Source organism: Mirounga angustirostris, unplaced genomic scaffold (genome assembly GCF_029215605.1).
Source record: "Mirounga angustirostris isolate CCGP_5_RB_7025 unplaced genomic scaffold, mMirAng1.0.hap1 SCAF_15, whole genome shotgun sequence".
NCBI lineage: Eukaryota > Metazoa > Chordata > Mammalia > Carnivora > Phocidae > Mirounga > Mirounga angustirostris.
The window spans coordinates 40,731,494-40,752,246 of NW_026991723.1; the positions used below are offsets into that span (position 1 = coordinate 40,731,494).

Below are 20,753 nucleotides of genomic sequence, written 5' to 3' on the forward strand. Positions count from 1 at the left end.
GAGGCTATCTGGCAGCTTATACAATTTATAGAACAACTTTCATTAATGTGATGGTCATTACTTACTCATCAAGGATTAGCCACCCATAGTTTCAGTGTGGAACTATAAAAGCTCCACATCATATTAAATCTTCAATCAGTCTTTGCCATGAATCTTAAGAAGTAGGGAACACTTTTAGTTATAAAAATAGTAAATTTCAGGGGCTCCTGGGTGGCTCCGCCAGTTAATCTCCGACTCTTGGTTTCAGCTCAGGTCATGATCGTAGGGTAATGAGATTGAGCCCTGTGTCGGGCTCCATGCTCAGTGCAGAGTCTGCTTGAGATTCTTTCCCTCTCCCTCTCCCTCCCTCTCTGCTCCTCCCCCTGCTTGTGCACACTCGCTCTCTATATATAAAATAAATAAAATCTTTAAAAAAATAGTGAATTTCAGGGGCGCCTGGGTGGCTCAGTTGTTAAGCGTCTCCCAGGGTCCTGGGATCCAGCCCCGCATTGGGCTCCATGCTCCACGGGAAGGCTGCTTCTCCCTTTCGCACTCCCCCTGCTTGTGTTCCCTCTCTCCCTGTGTCTCTGTCAGATAAATAAAATCTTTAAAAAAATAAATAAAAATTAAAAAACAGTGAATTTCAGCATTAAGAAGGATAAATATAATCCAGACCATGCCACAGTTGTGTGTGCATATGTATGGTAGCATCTGAATGTTTGGATTTGAAGATTCCAAGTTCTCTATTTCCTGAATTATTCTGGCATTTTTTACATGCAAAACACATTGCTATTTGGGCTTTTGATCTAAGCAGAGGCATTTTTTTTGTTTGTTTGTAGAATAGAGCTAATTTGAAAAATACTAAGCAACCAGAGAACCATGTAAAGAATATGCTGCAACTGATACAAATTTTTTTTTAAGTTAGCTTAGATGTATTTTTTTTTTTTTAATTTCAAACACATCCTCTATACTTCCTCAGTCCTGTTTGCTCAGCTGGATGTCCACAGGGTCTAATTTTCCCTCCAATTGCCCTTGCACGCTAATATAATTGCTGCTCATATGGGTAATTGGTCAGCCTAGAGAAGCATTTGTATGGATTTGTTCATCTACAGTATCTGGCAGCTTCTCAAATGGTTTTGCAATATTATACTGTCATGCATTTTGAGTTTTTGTCTTTTTATAACAGGACTAAATAGATGTTAAATCTTTAAGGATGCTATATTTTAGGTGTTTCAAAAGCAGGAATATACCAATGCAAATTCTGTTTAAGCAGCTCCTGTTCCTTTTCACTTATCAAATATAGAGTAAATGAACTTGAGTCTCAAACGCATGTTCTACTTCTACCCTATCTTCCTCCATTGCTTTCTTCCCTAAACAGAGCCAAATGAAGTAGATTCAGATAAACTTTGCTTAAAAAGGAGAAAAAGCCAGCTTCACTTAATAGTGTCCTTGATGAATCGGTAAAAATGATTAATTTTATTAAATCTTGGAGAACTTTTATAATATTCCATTTGACAACATGGGAAGTACACATAAAGGATTTCACCTGCATTTCAAAGTATGATTGTTATTCTTGAGGAAAAGCATCGGTGCAACTGTTTGAGTTGCAAGCTGAACTAGCCATGTTTTGCATGGAACACTTTTTTTATTTGAAAGAGTAACTATGCTTTTTCAGATGTAGGTATTTCACATTTTTTTTCAAAACTAAGCAAAGTGATCCTGTCCCTTCAAGGAAAACTACCGACAGTTTGTGGTTACAAATACTAAAATTCAAGTTTTCAGATAAAAATTAGAATTTTGAAAAATGTAATGTATTCTTATGAGTTTAACAGCTTTCCAGTACTTACTTTTCTCACAAGGTCAGTGGTACTATTAAGTTTTTTTAAATTTAATTTAATCTAATTTAATTTTATAGAATGAAATGTGTCAACACTTGGAAGATCTGCATGATTTCAGTATTTTCCAAATGACCAATGAATGCTGTCACAAAATCATGTAGGGGTTAAGAGAACTTTCCAAAGGGAAAAAAGAGACCAATGGATTTTAATGTAACAAAATATGAAAAGTTTCTTGGAGAGAGTCTGGAAGATGGTGGTGTAATAGGAGAACCCTAGGCTTGTTTCATCCCATGAATACAACTAGATCACTATCACATCATCCTAAATATCCCAGATAATCAACGTGAAGACTGACAGAAGAAACTCCACAACCAAAGGTAGAGAAGAGACCACATTGAAAAGGGTGGGAAATGCACAGACTCGGTCTGGGAAACAGATCATGGCCTCCACAGTGGGCAGGAAACTGCACTTGCAGAGAAGGGCAAAGGACAGACCCAACTCCCAGGGGAGCGCACAGAGAAAATGAGTCCAAATAGCAATTCACTTAGAAAGTGAGAGGGGCTGAATTTCGCAGAGTTCTTCGGGCTCAAAGCCCCAAGGTTTAAAGGTTAACCAGCTTGGCTTGGATAGAGCCAAGGAGCATTGGAGCTGTTCTTGGAGAGAAGGCAGGGCAAACAGCTCGCAGACATACAGCGTGGAAAGAGCCATCTGAAGAGTGCCTTGGGCACACAGTGGGGACGTCATTTGTTCATCTACAGTATCTGGCACGTCCCAGAGAGGCAGCCTTCACAGAGAGACTCCCTAGGAACAACAGAGCTGGCAGGTGCCACTTCCTTCCCCTGCTCCTCAGCATAAGCACAGAACCTCCTATGGGAATGAGTTCACTGAGGACACATGATACCTAACTTTCTTACACCAAGCACCCCCCCACACACAAACACACAAGTTCTGGAAGAATCACCCTTCCCAATCACACTTGCCTCAGTCCCTGTGTGGCAGGCCCCCTCCCTCAGAAGACCAGCCCAAACCCCCATCTACACCGCATCTCCTGGACCCTACACCTGCGCCTCCCGAGCTTTGAGGAGCCTCGGTTCCAGCAGTGAGTGACAACAGTTCTCATTTCATAAGCAGACCAGAGCACACCTAGTTAAAACACGCCACATTCAGGCTAGGGACCAAACACTGCCCATAACAGGGAAAAGGAACTTCTGCAGAATTTGGGCCTGAAGGATAAAGCAGCCGGCAGAGTTATGAAAGCAAAAAGACTCAAATACATAAAATCACAAATGAGCAGAGAAGTAACAACCAACGGCACAGAAATACAAATGATTATAAGAGAATATTATGAAAAACTACATGACAAAAATTGGACAACCTAGAAGAAATGGATCAATTCCTAGAAACATAGAAACTACCAAAACTGAAACAGGAAGAAATGGAAAATTTGAACACACTGATAGCCAGCAAATACATTGATTCAGTAATTGAAAAACTCCCAATAAACAGAAGTCCAAGACCAGATGGCTTCACAGGCAAATTCTACCAAACATTTAAAGAAGAATTAAAACCTATTCTTCTTAAACTATTCCAAAACGCAGAAAAGAAGGAAAATTTCCAAATTCATTGTATGAACCCAGCATTACCCTGATTGCAAAACCAGATAAAGATACCACTAAAAAAAAGAGTACAGGCTAACATCTCTGATGAACATAGATGCAAAAATCCTCCACAAGATACTAGCAAACTGAATTTAACAATACATGTTTAAAAATCATTCATCATTATCAAGTGGGATTTATTCCTGGGTTGCAAAGTTGGTTCAACATATACAAATCAATCAATGTGATACATCACATCAATAAAAGAAAGGATAAGAACCACATGATCACTTCAAAAGATGCAGAAAAAGCATCTGACAAAGTACAACATCCATTCATGATAAAAAATCCTCAGCAAAGTAGATTTAGAGAGAAAATGCCCCAACATAATAAAGGCCATATATGAAAAACCCACCACCAACATCATCCTTACTGGGGAAAAACTCAGAGCTTTTCACCTAAGGTCAGGAATAAGACAAGGATGTCCACTCTCACCACTTCTATTCAAAATAGGACTCAAGTCCTACCCACAGCAATCAGACAACAAAAAGAAATAAAAGGCATCCAAGTCAGTAAGGAAAAAGTAAAATTTTCACTATTTGCAGATGACAGGATACTATATATAGCAAACCCAAAAGACTCCACCAAAAAAAACTGCTAGAGCTGATAAATGAATTCAGTAAAGTCACAGGATACAAAATCAATGTACACAAATCTGTTGCATTTCTATGCACCAATAATGAAGCAGCAGAAAGAGAAATTAAGAAAACAATCCCAATTACAACTGCATCAAAAATGATAAGATGCCAGCAAAGGAAACAGTCAACAAAACCAAAAGACAACCGACAGAATGGGAGAAGATATTTGCAAATGACATATCAGATAAAGGGCTAGTATCCAAAATCTATAAAGAACTCATCAAACTCAACACCCAAAGAACAAAGAATCCAATCAAGAAATGGGCAGAAGACATGAACAGACATTTTTCCAAAGAAGACATCCACATGGCCAACGGACACATGAAAAAGTGCTCAATATCGCTCAGCATCAGGGAAATCCAAATCAAAACCTCAATGAGCTACCACCTCACACCAGTCAGAATGGCTAAAATTAACAAGTCAGGAAACGACAGATGTTGGCGGGGATGTGGAGAAAGGGGAACCCTCCTACGCTGTTGGTGGGAATGCAAGCTGGTGCAGCCACTCTGGAAAACTGTATGGAGGTTCCTCAAAAAGTTGAAAATAGAGCTACCATATGATCCAGCAATTGCACTACTGGGTATTTACCCCAAAGATACAAAAGTAGGGATCCGAAGGGGTACGTGCACCCCGATGTTTATAGCAGCCATGTCCACAATAGCCAAACTGTGGAAAGAGCCAAGATGTCCATCGACAGATGAATGGATAAAGAAGATGTGGTATATATATACAATGGAATATTATGCAGCCATCAAAAGGAATGAGATCTTGCCATTTGCAACGACGTGGATGGAACTGGAGGGTATTATGTTGAGTGAAATAAGTCAAAGAGAGAAAGACATGTATCATATGATCTCACTGATATGAGGAATTCTTAATTGCAGGAAACAAACTGAGGGTTGCTGGAGTGGGGGGTGGGGTGGGAGGGATGGGGTGACTGGGTGATAAACACTGGGGAGGGTATGTGCTCTGGTAAGCCCTGTGAATTGTGCAAGACTGTTGAATCTCAGATCTGTACCTCTGAAACAAATAATGCAATATATGTTAAGAAAAAAAAAAGAAGAAGAAGGTAGCGGGAGGGGAAGAATGAAGCGGGGGAAATCGGAGGGGTAGACAAACCATGAGAGACGATGGACTCTGAAAAACAAACAGGGTTCTGGAGGGGAGGGGGGTGGAAGGATGGGTTAGCCTGGTGGTGGGTATTGAGGAGGGCACATTCTGCATGGAGCAGTGGGTGTTATGCACAAACAATGAATCATGGAACACTTCATCTAAAACTAATGATGTAATGTATGGGGATTAATATAAGACTAAAAAAAAAATTTAAAAAAAGATTAAAAAAAAAAAGCTATCTAGAAACTCTTAGATTATAACTCTATGGGAACAAAGGCTTTAAGTAATCCAATGTCCCTAGCTCTAAAATGTCTACAGCATGAATTTTCTGCATTTTATGTCAATTATTCCTCAAAGAAAAAAATATATATTTCTATAAGATGGTGTCTGGCACAATAAATGGTAAATAAATTGGGTGACTGAATCTAGCCATCTGGGTCATCTCTAAGACAAAAATGTCTGACTGAATACTGTTTGTCAGTTTCAATCCTGGTATGTATACCTAGTTCTCCTTGATGTGTAACGAATTTTGAGACTATGGTAGAACAATATCCTAAAAGGGCTACTAATTAGGAATAACCGTCCAAATTGCATTAAACTATAAGAAGTGGCCCATCATACACTCTTGGTGCTAGAACCTAGAATTTGGGTTGATTTTAATAAATAAAGAGGTGGGGGAGAAAAACAGTCCTACGTTTTTAAAAAATATTTATTTCAAAATAAGATTTCTAAAAATACAGTACATAATACATTTCAAGAGAAGTAAAAATTCCACAATTTAAATTAAAAACAATCTGCAAAGAAAAACAGAAATATTACATGAATAAAAATTAAATCACTAAAATATATTTAAAAAAAAATTGTTAAGGTAGATACATGGTTTTTCATTTTAAGAACCAGTGTAGACTTTTCATTTAAACAAGTATATCTCAGATACATGGCTCCTGCTTGTCATCTTCCTCCCTCTTTCCAATCTAGTCTCATATCTCTCAACTATTATTTTCCTTTTTACCATTAGCACTAGAAATGTTAGTGAAGATTTTCTTTAAATGCTCTCGAGGGACCAGACAAGATAAAACAGACAATGCAGCAGAACAGCCCTCAGCTTTAAACATATGCACTGAATGGAAAAACACCTGACCTATTTAAAAACAGGATCTTTATATGGCACTTGGAACACACCACTATTAAAAGTCTTTTATTTTAGGGATAGAACATTAGACACAATTAGAGGTTGACATGAGTGCCCAGATATTACAGATTTTGCCCATTCATCAATCTTGCCAGTCAGATTTTTTGAAAAGCCTACTCTGGGGACACACAGCCCATACAAACATGGTCATCTGTGCTCAGGTCTCCCAAAGCCTACCCCACTGCCCCCTACTCCATCGTCCCCACCATGTTAGACTTGCAACTCACTTGTCTGAGTATCTCTGATTGTGGAGGAAATTCTCTCCATCATGTCATCTTATTTGCTTCATCCTACCTATGCTAAAGTAGAACTTCTTTTTAATATTCACCTCTGGAGGACAACAGATAGTGGTAAACTATCCACTACCAATAACTTGAACAAGTAACTGCACTCAGCCGCATTAATTTAAATCATACATAAACAAGCCAAAAGACTCAGAACCAATAGTGTAGCAACAGAAGCTAGGAAATATATTGTTGACAATTAGAGAGAGACATACTGTTGCTTCTTTCCATTTTGCTTACAGATTTCCCTTTTACCTGTAATGGCACGTACATACGTATTTCTATATGTAATTCAAATGATCCTAAGTCATATTTCAGTTAAGTTACAGACTTGATCCTTTTTTTCCATTCAGAAATCACTGCAAAACCATATCGTGTATCTACATTCAAGGAGACATTTTCAGTTGACTGAAAACAATGCAAAACATCCTCAAATGTGATTGTCTACTTTCCAGTACATGAACAGTTATTTTCTTGCCAGAAATTTTAACCATTTCAGTTGCAGTTTTAAGACCCTAAGGTAGTGTCTTGAAAATTTGTGGGGAAAAATAAGGAACCAGACTAGTGTACACAGCAGGAGGACATTGGGACAATCACAAGTATTTCTAAAGGGTATTTTCTGCCCCCCCCCTTTTTTTTTGTAAAATGAACCACTAAGCAGAATTAGCTTTTAAAATAATCTTACTCTAACTTTTTATGTAAAGTGAGTAACAACATCCAGACTTCTTTTGTGTGTGTGTTTTGGTGAAGTTCAATTTTCTATAAGTAGTTTTGCTTAAATCAAGGTACATGTGCATTTCCTCTTGGGAAAGTGTGTGTGTGTACACATATATATTTTTAAAGGTGTTCTTTAATTTTATCTTTATTTGCAAAAGAGACAAATGGCAACATCATTGGTTAGTGCTACTAAGGGTTACATACCCCCCATCCTCACACATACACAGACGCAGGATTCTTCACTTATAATCAGAATGGACCCTTAACTTTTCATTTTAGCATTTTGTTTCAGCATTCCTTAAAAGGGCTCAATAAGCTATATAGCTCATTTATAGAAATAAAAGGAGAGTTCTTATTATTAGTTTTCACTTACTCCTGCAGAAAGAAAAACAAAATTAAAAAATCTTGTGAAAAGTGTTCAATTATCTTTTGTAACCTCAACCTGTTAAACTACCTTTTAAAGTAGCCAATCTATATTAAAATGCGGAATGAAAAGCCATCCTAATAATATGCCAAACTATAAAAAAAAAAAATTCCAAATGGGAGACACTTAAAACCAATTAAGCGGAGGCAGCAGGGTGCAAAAACAAAGATATGTTAATCAAAACTGTTCTCAGGAACACTGTTCACAAGGATGCGAGAACTCGAAAAGTCTCAGTCAACTAAAAATTACAAAAAAAAAAAATTAACTCTTTGGTACAGGAATTAAAAATGTCACTCAATGCTAAAGTTAGTAGCACCAGGATGTTTTAGTTGTTGAGGTTGTAAAACGCTAACTTTAGGCACCAGTCGGTTAAAATATCACCCGATGCACACTGGTAAGAGCACAGAGCTTGCACTACGCAGACAATCTTGCCCTTTAGTTAACAGCCTATGCAATTCAACCCTGTACTTAGTCAAACAGGCAAGCAAAACCACAAAAAGCAACACACCTTTTGTTGTTGCTGTTTTGTCCACATCTTTGCTCATATATAAAGCTATCAATACCACAGAGGTCCAAGGAGTGAACGACTGTGGCAAGCACCACATCACATGTGACAGGTATTTATATCAATAGGTTGGGTGACCTTCGGGGAATCAAGAACTCCAAAAGAGCCCACATTTTAAAGTGAAAATCCTCCTTTATACACAAATCGCTGATTTTTCCTCTGGTGACAAAATTTACTAGAATACTTAGTATCCTTTCTCTGCAATAGGAGGCTTGTAAAAAAGGGCCCGGTCTTTTCAAACTTCCGGCAACCTATTCATTTCTCCTCTGCGTTCAATAGCTGCACCTTTCACGGTATTCATAACACTTCAGGTGAGCATATGCTATATAATTATGATATTTAAAATTTAAAATCATTTCTCAAAGGCATCTAGCCAACTGATGAGAATCAGCAATATAAATAAAATGACTCTTAACTAAATGCTTACGTGCAGTAGCAACTCTTACAGTAAAATGATATCAACAAGAGATAAGGCTCAAATGATTGTAGCCAGGGGGAGTTTCCTGAAGTCACAGAGACTGTACCCCATCAACCCTGTTGCTGAGATGCTGCTTATCCCCATTGTCCTGTCTAGCCTTCTCTCCATCCTTGTAAATTCCCCTGCTCTCTCTATCCAATTTTGGCTACTCACTACTCATTTGTACCTGCCCTCTATGGTGGACAAGGGGAAAAGGACATACACTATTAAAAATATATATAATGATAATGGAAAATACTGGCAATATCAACAACTGAAAATTGTAAATACCACTGTTATTTCTGTTTCGAATCAGCACTAGCAGGAAGTATTACAACATCTGAAGAACAGACAAAAATGTAGTAAATTTTGTTGTTAAAAATTGCACAATGATAATGAAAGGAGACATCAGAGAAAACACTTTCCTGAAAATTAAACCATCATCGTCCCAAAGGCAGCAGAAATGTTAAATACCAGTTGATGTAAAAAATAACAACATGGGGTCAAACTACTTTAAGCAAGTTGCTCCTATTACTTCCTCACATTTTACTATAGAATATTCTAGAATTCAATTGAGAACGGCTAAATTCAGAGCATAATGAAATTTTTGATTTATAGATAAACTGAGGATGATTCTTAGAGTAAAAGGTAACAAATGTGGACATTAAAAAATACACTCATTCAACTGTTAATCATATGGTTAATAACACTAGCAAGTAGACTATATTAAATGTATATGACTAACTACATTTGCCAATAGTTATATTTTCAAAAGCAAGAGTAGGCTGGGTAAACAATCTAATACTTGTATCTATTAGTAAATTATTTAATGTCTGTAAGTATAAGCTTGCCCAAATAAATTCTAGGTATATCTACATATATTAGAGGTGATGTCAAAATTTATTTAATGAAGCAGCAATAGTTTAGTAAACTTGAGTTGGATAATCTATTGATAATACATCAAGTACAAGGGAAATAGTTAAAGACTAGAAAAAAGTCCAGGCAGAGACTAGCAGCTCTGTTAACATGAATGCCATTGTAAACCAGGGCTGGATACACTGATTTTATAGCAACATATGTGAGAACACACAAACTGCCCTCTGATCTAATACACAGAAAATTGTGTGCCCACAGTCTAAATTACTTCACATTTCCTGGTTGGAAGTGTTATTCTAACCTAAGTCTTCATAATTAGCACTCAGAAATAATATATCCTTTTGGGTGAAACGCACCTTCAAGTAATTACTTTTACGGAAGTGACTTGAAAAAGCCTGATGATGAATATTTATAACTAGCCAGCATCCTTAGAGAAAAATACCTCTAAGCATTAGCAAAAATTCACTGATGTTCAATCTAACAGAAGTTTTAACTTAGTTGTTATACTGAACATTATATATGTTTATGTGCTCTAATTCCATTACTATTAAAAGTAAACTATGCTTTATTCTGTTAAAAGAGATTATTAATACATCAACTAAAATGTTAAATACAGCTATCTCTTATGTTAGCCACAAATATTTTTAATACAACTCTTAAGCAAAATAGTATCTTTCGTATAATGGAACACCTTCACATATTTTAAAACTGTATGTCTTGGTTACAAAGTACCAAAAGCTCTTTAACCGAATGCCTACTGTTTGGGGGATTCTGAACTCAGTCACTTTTTGCCTGCAATCTTGGGCCTGTAAACATGTTTGTTTGCAGAAGAGAACAACAACAAATATAACTGTTTGAGAGGTGTAACCTAGAGCATCTAGCTAAAAATCTTTCATTTCCAGAAGCCCAGCTACAAACTTGGCTGATGTAAAGCATCCTTTAACATATATTTTGCTTAAAACAAAATGGAATGTTTGTAAGGAAATACTTCTTCCAACAAACGGATCACATCAGTAATCCCACTGCTCATAACTATTTTCTAATGCTCCACATCATTACTTATTTTCATGGCTATCCAAAATACATAACACAAAGACTACTAAAGTTATAGCTATAACTCTGAATAGGAGAGTAAAAAAAGAATGAAGAAAAGTATAGAAAGAATTATTAATCTCTTATTTTTTTCAATGCAGAATTAGTAAAAAAAAAAAAAAAAAAAAAAAAGTCATTCCAAAACTGAGATTAAAAAAACTAAACGTATTTTTTTTTATATTCATTAAAACACATTAGGTACTTGCTGATGTAACTACAATAAGTTTCTGTGGTTTGTAATAAATTGGTCATTTTAGGTAATGGACTTAATTTGCCAAAGTAACGTTTAAAATAAAATTCATGAGGTGGTTTACATTTGTTTATCCTGATCTGATAGAAATTTCTAATTGAGAGTAAAAGAAACTAAGAATATACATAAATGAAGCAAAGTAGTTATCACACTTATACGAACTAGACGTTGCCATCATAAACTGGAACACGCGGATTTTCATAAACCCTTACATTTTTGTATATGCACTCCCCCTACGTTCTGGCATGTTCAGAATTAGGCTATACAGTTAATTGTGGTGCAGTAAATCTCTAGAGCCAGTATAATTACCCCAATTAGCCAAAAGAGGGCGCAGCCAGAACACAACTAGACTTAATGCACTCCCTAGGAAACTGCCAGTTGGTTCCTTCATCAAGTCGTGGCACAAGAATTATAAACCCAGTTAGGTGTGCTAACTTGGGAATACTGAAAGTTACAGCATAAGTATACATATAGATATGCTTTAATATAGATTCTTATATAAATAGATTGATACATAGCATTTCTGCCATTCAAACAAAATAAATATATGCCTTGCCTAGTGTATCAGTTTGTATCCCAGTAACTTAGAGGAATCAAGTAGCGGGATCAGGACCAGGGAGGGTAAAGAGAAAGGAGGGAAGAAAATGTGCCTAGAAGTGGTGTATCCAAGAAAAACAAAAATCACCTGTGGAGTGGGAAAGAGACCACCTCTGGCTCTCACTGCTGAGGCAGAGGTTGGTACTGAGGACCTCCCAGGTGTGTACCTTGAAGGTAGCTACTGCTACTGTCTGAAGTATAAATATGTCCATAAAACTCTTTAGTGGGGGGCCTAGAATTGGCTTTGCTTTTTCCCAAGGTTCTCATTTGACAGGAATGTATACAGCATAAGGCATTTGACTGATATCCATCTATGTATCTACACATTACTTCCCTATAACCGTTCTGTCACCAGACCAAATTTGGTCAGTATGTTAGCTTGTACAAAACCCAACCCAGTTGCCTGACACGAACATACTAATTTTGTGGTTCATTAAAGCTCTATAAATATACTTCTCGTATTAAATTTACTATGCATCTTATCAGCACCAATAAATATTTTCATCTGCCACTTCTAAATTTTTAATAAAGCAGTGCAGTCAGAACATAAAAGACATGGTATTTATATCTCTGAGAACAGCTTATTCAATTATCTGAGAAGATATTTACAATTCCTGAAAGAACTAACTACAGTATAGTTAATTGGCTGACAACGGAAATCTTCGGTTTCATGATTTCTCAGGTGCGACTCCTGACTCTCAAAACTAACTAAAAGGAAAATTTTGATATGCTCCAAGAACAGCAGACCCCTTCAATCTTCTCACCTCAAGGCAAAGACTGTGCGGACATACATTTTCTAAAAAGATATATGGATTTTGCAGTATTCTAATGGAAAAAAATGTAAAAGCTGAATTTTTCAAAGCATGCTAAATGTCTTTTCACACAAATCTTCTATGCTTTCCAAGAGACCATCGCCATTAGCAACTTAAACTTGTATAAGCTAATGATAAATATAGATCATTATGTTTTCTTGTTGTGAGGTCATTTCTTAACATTAGCTACTAACAAAAGGTCTCTCAATCCAAATTTACAGTTGGCCGATTAAAATTTCATTTCAATTTGGGTGATTATAGGTACACAAAGGTTACTTATTTTTACTAGCAACTTCCTATAAATAAAATTTCATTATTTAGTTGGCCAGTATCTATTACATATAAACCTTCAATGTGTAATTTTAGATCTACTAGTGGGTAAATAAAAGTAAAAAGTGTATATATACATGTGTGTGTTGTAAAAGCACAATATCCCTCTTTATGCTGTACACTGAATACTATCTAGTACACTAGCATTTTAAAAACATATGTATTCTAATATAACAGTACTAGAAAAGGTACCTGTGGAATTATTGCAAATTCTCTACCCTTTTTGCTCATCAAAATCTTAGGGTAAAATAGAATACGTGTCCGTGTGGTCAAAAATTCTGCCTTGGAGCAATCATTTTAACAACAACCAATAATTACATCAGTACAGGGAAAAGAAGTGGGAAAGTTAATATGGAAAAAAATTCATCTTTCCTTTAAAATAAGGTAGGTAGTTGGTGTTTTATTTTAGTGGTGTTTTTATTTTGTTTTTGGTGAAGAGAAAAACAGAAAGCATTAGAGAGCTACTTCTAAGAAAACACTGCCCTTTTTCTGTTGTTGTTTTTGGTTTTTTGTTGTTGTTCAATTCTATACTGCATTAAAAAAATCCTGCAGCACATATAAAAGGCAGTATTGCTATTTAAATTATGATGTATTTGAAGAAAGAAAACTTACATATAAGATGTATCAACTTTTGTAAACCCGAAGAATTAAATTCAAATTTGGTTAGTACTGCTTAAGAGTGAAAAATCTAAATAAACATCTGAAATTTCCCATAAATTAAAATCTGTAACACTGTCAGTACTAAAAAAAATTATGTACAATTATTTTATTTCAATCACTGCCTTTGGGGTCTAATCACAAAAGCATTTAAAGAAATCCCTGTGGAAAGCTAATTTGAAAGTAAACATGCTTTAAAACTTAAATATAGATCTCGTATTAGTCCCACAACAGATCAAGATCACTATTAAAATAAAGCCTGGGGCACATTATGATGCCTAAGATTGGTGGGTGGATTTTAATTGACTTGAAGACTGTCATAGTTCTATTATCAGAAAACCTGTAACGCACTTCCAGCATGGAGGACCCATCTGTGCCCACCATCCATCTGTTTAGACGTGATTGGCAAAGTGGTAGGGAACTCGCAGTGGTTGCCTCTGCCTGAAAGGAATAAACCACAGGATCTTCCAACGAGTGCCAAAAACTTCTGAGAAGGTCTGCTGCCATGGCTTTCGGGGCCTCGATCTACAGAAGACAGCATTATTAGTGAAAGACAGCACTCCCACGGCGTACTTCAGTCAGCTAAAACAATACAGGTTGGCTGGGGATCCATTACTGGACTCTGATGAATTGTGTCCCAGCATCACAAACACAGCTTTTCTTTCATTATGGCATGCAGCTGAGTTTTAACTCTGGATAGCAGATATTGTATCTGTGTCGTCAATCAACCTACGGCAACTTTTGAAGCAGAGGAGAATCTCGGGATTAACAGAATGTGTGTCAACAACTCAGTAGCAAATCTCTTTTGATGTACTTTCGGGACAAATAACGTAACTTACTTTAGTTAGACAAGGAACAAGAAGGATCAGTACTTATTTTGTTTGAAAACTACCATGGCTTGAAGACCCCTACTGGAAGCCTGGATTATGCTTGTCTAGCTCAGGCCTTAGACAGGGCCCCGAGTAAAAGCCATCATTATGTTATCTTTCCACTGCATGCACACATTTTTCAAATGTGGCCCGCCGTTTCCAGTTTTAAATAAAGAGTGCTACGGACTTCACATTTATACTTACATTTCTTCACAACAGTTTGACATCTTTTCAATAGATGTTGTATCCTATCGAAAATTAAAGAAAAATTATACTCAGATGGAACAAAGTTATCAAGGCTTTATCCTCTATCTACTTTATGAGGCTTTTCATCATATTCAGAGAATATTCTAAAGATTTAAGCAGTTTACATATGGGTACTAAGAATTTTAAATTAACCACATACATTGCTGAAATCCCCTTGACAAAAACAGAATGAACATTACACTGTGCCAAAAAAAAAAAAAAAAAAATTCAATTACAAAACCTCACAAAAATTGTAGGAGTCTCACTTTATTAAAATATAACCTTCTATTACATTTGCTTTCTTTGATAATTCTTTTAAAAGTCTAGGATTTATTTTTAATTCCAACTGTCAGTGAATATGCACTAAAAAATAAATACCAAAATGACAAATTAAAGGCACTAATGAACAGAAAACTGCCAAGAGCCAAAGAGGGCTACTGGTTCTGGATTTCTATAAACAAACACAAATCCAACAAGGCAATCTATGCATTTGCCATATTACAGTATCGATTACTCTGAAAAGTAAAGTGAAACTATTTCTTTAACAGAAAAATCAGTATCTTCGTAATAATACAATTTCTTATTATATGTTTTCTATAAAGCTCTAACACAAGTATGTAAGCGAAACAATTCAACAAAGAGAAGACAGCTTTTAGACATGCTGGTTTCATTTACATTAAGAGAAAATCCATCACTAGGCTGAGAAACTGTGATGGTAAGTAATAGCCAGAAAATCAAAACACAAATCACACATCTTATTTTAGACATATATTTACATTTTAAACATACTTCAAAGTACTACAAAAGAAAATATGTTCTTTTAAATATATGAAGAACATGAGAGAAGTTTTCCTCCTCTTATCCTCTACTTTAAGAGCTTGCTCACATATGGCAGGTGGACTACGCTGTTATTAAAAGGAACTATTCACGCAGACATCTGAGATGGCAACTCCAATCCCAAGAACTTCGGTTGTAGACTCTCTTCCAATGGTACTAATAAAAAAACACGGACTTTAAAAAATTCTCCTTACAGCAGTGACATCAACAGCTCACAATATTAAGTTCTTGATGTATGAACAGTTGAATAACTACTGTTAGCCCACATACGAGAAAAAAAAATCTATTTTGTTAGATGACAAAGTCACCAATAGCAGGGCTTCATTTCCACATTTCCTGGGAATTTGTGACAAGATTGTAGATTAGCCACATATTCCATATTCATTAGTTTTCCTATTATGCTTTGAAATTCATGGTGTCCAATGACAAGTCTATTTATAATTAACTTTTCTCAGTTTTGTTGCATAATTTCCTCAAAATAACGTTTTACTTTGTGACAACACAGTCTGCAAATACATGAGAACGTTGGTTATGGGCTTAGAGGAAAGCGGGGCCTCAGTTCCACATCTGTACGGAAAGGGAATGAAGTCATCTGAACGGTTCTTAGCACTGATGGGCGACACGCTGCCCCCAAACGATGAAGGCAGCTTGTGCAACCAGGCGAAGGAAAAGACAAGACAGAGGTCTGTAAGTGCTCTTAGGACGTGTAAGTAAATGGCCTCAAATCACATTGTGGATAATACTCACAAACTATGTCGGGATAAGAAAGACAACTACAAAGTCAGACTAGTACACCTAGTATAGTAAATTTTTACTATGCATAAATTTACAATTTGATCAAAACTTTGAGGTACTTATTTGTGGCAATAAAAGAATCAACTTCAAAGACTTTGGATTTAGACTTCATGTGGGAAAAGCTTTTACTTCCAAGTGCTTTTGACATCTTTACAGAATCTGGTTCAAGAAATAAGTAGAATAGTACCTGTTAAGTCATTATAAACAGATGGTTTATTCTATCAAAGAATGTGATGTTTACCATGACTTTTTGAACAGGATTTGTGAGGCTAGCCAAGAAAGACTTTTTTGTCCCCTCTAGAAATAGCAAATGCTTACCTCTCTCTGAAACTCGGCTATCAAGAATACTGTTATAAGAAAAAAATACAATTTGTATTTGAATAGCCAAACATGGCACAAACACGTCCTTGGCACTTACAGAACGTGCTCAGAACAACACAAGTCAACGTGCTATCCCATTCGTAAATACAACAGGAACTGCAAACCAGAGGAGGAGAGAGGGTTACTAATGGTAGAACCCTGAAAACCACAAGTTAGTCCCAAAAGTGGCAAATGAGGTTTAATACACTTTTTTTTTGCCTATGTTGCAAAGCAGGGAAATGTGGACTATTTTAGAAAGAAACACACTAAAAATAATTAAAATAGATTTTGGTGCAGATAATTTTATTCAGCATAAGAGATTCAATCTTTAGTGACCATCAGGAAATGACCAGTAAGATACTTGCCATCTTTAAGGAGTATAAATATAATTTATAAATCCTTAGCTATACATAAAACTCAGCTATCCAGAAAAATTCGTTCTTCAAAGAACGATAAGAAACAAGCTTTTATAGTATGTTGTCTATAATCAGGATAACTTAACCTCCAGAAAAGTATTTATGTCACGATGATGGGTCTAATGACCAAAATATCTAAGATTTCCATCAATCTGCCTAACTACGAGATACATGAAAATCCTTTCCTATTTTATTTTTAGAGAGAGGTAGAGAGAGAGAGAGAGCACATGCAAGCCATTGGGGAGGGGCAGAGGAAGAGGGAGAGAGAATCTTAAGCAGGCTCCACACCCAGCACAGAGTGGGACTCGACCTCACAGCCCTGAGATCATGACCTGAGCCAAAATCAAGAGCTGGACGCTTAACCAACTGAGCCACCCAGGCGCCCCTGCTTTCTTATTTTAAAAACTGAAAGTTTCTTTGCTAAAAAAGAATAAACTGGAAACAGCAAGACCTATATGGGCCTTGCCTATTTTATCAACCGATACTTTATCTTCTCCTGCTGGCTGATCTTACCCTAAGAAATGATCTTTCAGGTTCAGTCTAAGAAGATAAGTTAAAATATCCCAACTAATAAGATTATATCTGGAATGGGGTGGGGGGAGTTCCTAACAGAAAGGGAGAGGAAAGTACTTATTGTCTGTTAGTAAAATTAGGAGCAGTGGGAACCAGAGAGCAAGAATTTATCACCAGACATTTCCTGGTTAACAGTCCTGAGAATCTGGCCCTCTTGGAACAGACAGCTTGATGATACAATCCATCCAACGGACTCATCCTGCCTCGAGTTCATCTTCACCAAGCAACACTGCCATATGTGTTGTTGTACAGGAGAAAGAATGTGCTGGGAAGTCCTTTGGCACACCTGACGACTGCACATAGGAGGATAAACAGTCAATCTGGTTTATACGACTATCACTTTGGAGTCTGAAATTAAGCGTCACTGCCTCTGGACCCAACTCTGGAAATGTTTTCAAAATGGAGTTTCTAGACCTGCCAGACTGAAAACCTGATGCAAGTTAAGAGCATTCTATCACAAAGACACAAAGACCGTTCAATCTAACCTTGATGACTGCCTACCACTCTTTATTCTTACTTTACTCTGTTGCACATACCTTATTCAGTGATTCTGTTGATTTAATCTGGAGTTAGGAACTTTTTTCACAACTAGAGATTATATACCTGTTTTATCTATTACTAATGTCTATTAATTCTAAGACAGACTTTTGCTTGACTTCCTAGCCCCTCATATCAATGTAGGGACAGCAGCTTTGTTATTTTGCACAGCACCTAGCAGCGTATGTTGTGTCCAGTGGGTACTCAGTATATGTTTGCAGCACTAAGCTCACTGGACACGGACAGAATTAGCACGAGTCCTTAACCGCAATCCAAAGAGAGAACATTTCCTGTTAACCACAGCTCTCTCTCCTCCCTTGAAGCCAGGAGTCACTATATTCCTCATTTGAAATAATCGGTTCTTTAAGCCTCTATCGCCAACAGAGGACCAGCTATTTTCTTTTATCAGAGACCTGGAGTTCATGTAAACATTTAATCAGTCACGGAGCCAAAGTGAGAAGGCAGCAGAGCTTTTATGTGTAGTCACTGAAAATCTCTTTCCAAAATAATTCCTGTACTTCTCTTCATCAAGCCACTTTCTGGCTGTACAAAACCGCAGGAAAGTTACTAAAACTCTGTATCTCAATTTTCAAATAATAACTCCTTACTCATAGATTTTGGTAGCATTAAATGAGTTAATATATGTTAGAGCCTTTAATAACTCCTCAATAAATGGCAGTCCTACTTTTTACTGATATTGCCTGTTACGCTTTTTATTGATATTGCTTCCCGCTACACTCTTTTTTTGAGAGGGCTTAGAGATATAGTATCTCAATTACATCAGAATATAACTTCTAAAAGGTGGATTTTATAATGAAAGATAAAATGACAAGGACAACGGGACACTACACAGATAAAATCCAATGTCCACGAGGGGCTTACAATCCAGTTGAAAAAATAAGTACTACGCACATAAGCCAGGATTCATTTACTCGTTTATCCATCTATCAAAAATTTACTACGGACCTATGATAACACAATCCTTAGCATCAAGGAGTTTACAGTCTAGTGAAAGCAGTCAAGTATACAAGATAACCATACAGAAATACACAGAGAATGCCAGAGAGAATGGTTACAGAGAATGCCAGAGAGAATGGTTACATACAATAACACATTGTGTAAGTCAGCCTTATGCTAAACATTTGAAACAGCTGGAAACTATGCTCCCAATCAACACTCTAGGTCAACTACTCTTAAACATTTTTAATACAAAATTATACTTTCAATAAGATTTTTGGTTACCAGTATACTGGTAAGATGGGCTAATGTGCCTCTCTGGCTAAGATTTAGGGAGTAACTAATATATTGACAAAATGTGACAGAGAAGCATATGAATTGTTGTGAGAAAGACCTACAAGTTAACTATAAATATAGGATTCAATATTTTCTCCAATTCTACGGTAATGTATTAAAGTCAGACCAAAAATTCATGTAGATTCAGAACATGAGAAAATAAAATGAATGTTTGGGTAAAAATGCAAGTAAAATGAAAACTCTTACATGTTTAGCTTCTTTACCAAAAAAAGCATCGATTTAATCACTCAAGCAATCAGTAATGCTTTGAGAAAATTAAAATGCAGTATTCCTATGGAAGAACTTCTAGCAATAGATTTAAATAGTTTGTAATTACTTGTAATTTTATCAGAAATACAAGGAGGTTATGACATTGAGCCAGAGAGATGACACAACATAAATATATTTTTCACAAAGGAACATGTTTATGCTAAAGAGCAATCCAATCCCACACATAATAAATTTGATGCCAGCAGGCATTTTTCAAAAGAATGCTTTTATATTACTGTGCAATGCAACTTAGTAATTCTTTGGTAAAGGGGAACCTAGGTACTATAAGGTTCTCTACATATTCAAAGTTCAAAGAAATATTAATTAGCCAATATTTGTGTATAATAATTAAAAGCATGTAAAAAATGGCATTTAAAATCTTAATGATTTTTCTAGGTTTTTAAAAGCCACTGAGAAGATATTTCATATAATATTACAACTAGAAGTATTCTATTAGAAATTCTTTTTGTTTTTCTTAAACAAAAAATATAATTCAGAAAAGCAAAGAAAATGCTATACAGAGCACCCTTTATAAAAATGTAAAGTGAGCTGGGCTCAGCATAATTAGCAATGATTTCCATATTTGCAATGCTGATTTGGAATTGAGTAAACCAAACATAATTTGTACAGAGATCGTACTGAATGATGTTAATTCACCACAGTGATTCAGTGGGATACTTGGCAAAATTTAATTATAAGGATTAATAATCTCACGACTGTATTTCTGGGTACGTATTAAAAGGCAGGTAAGCCCACTAATTGTCTGATTAATGAGAATGCTATTTAATAGATAATCTCATTTAAACTAACTGAACATTTTGAACATAAGATACTTTTCATTGCATAAGATAACCAAGTTAAAATTAAGTCACCCCTGCATTTGTGATTCTTTCTGTATTTATTTAAGTAATCATGAGTCAGTATGTGGTGGGGAGGGACATTTTCCCCCTTTTAATTTGAAAAGCTTTACTTCAAGCTATCTGTAGTAATTCGAGTAGAGTCCAACAACAAACAGTACCTGTGAGACCAAATGCAAAAGCTCAATTTTTTTTCTTTGAGAATTTAAAGCAGAAAACCA

General features: G+C 36.1%; 1 protein-coding gene across 6 annotated transcripts in view; it reads right to left on the reverse strand.

Moving 5' to 3' along the window:
* ZDHHC21 (zinc finger DHHC-type palmitoyltransferase 21) overlaps positions 1 to 20,753 on the reverse strand; it is a 95,594-nt gene that overhangs the window by 22,124 nt on the left and 52,717 nt on the right. For 3 of the 6 annotated variants that reach the window (XM_045882424.3, XM_064580060.1, XM_045882423.3), the window contains exons 8-9: positions 14,553 to 14,596; positions 13,263 to 14,004 (exon numbers count right to left, since the gene is read on the reverse strand). The exons of 1 other annotated variant lie outside the window; for it this stretch is intronic. In XM_045882424.3, the coding sequence (XP_045738380.1) occupies positions 13,872 to 14,004; positions 14,553 to 14,596 (177 nt within the window). In that variant the 3' untranslated portion in view covers positions 13,263 to 13,871. 2 more of the 6 variants (XR_010407898.1, XM_064580061.1) reach the window with 2 other exon arrangements.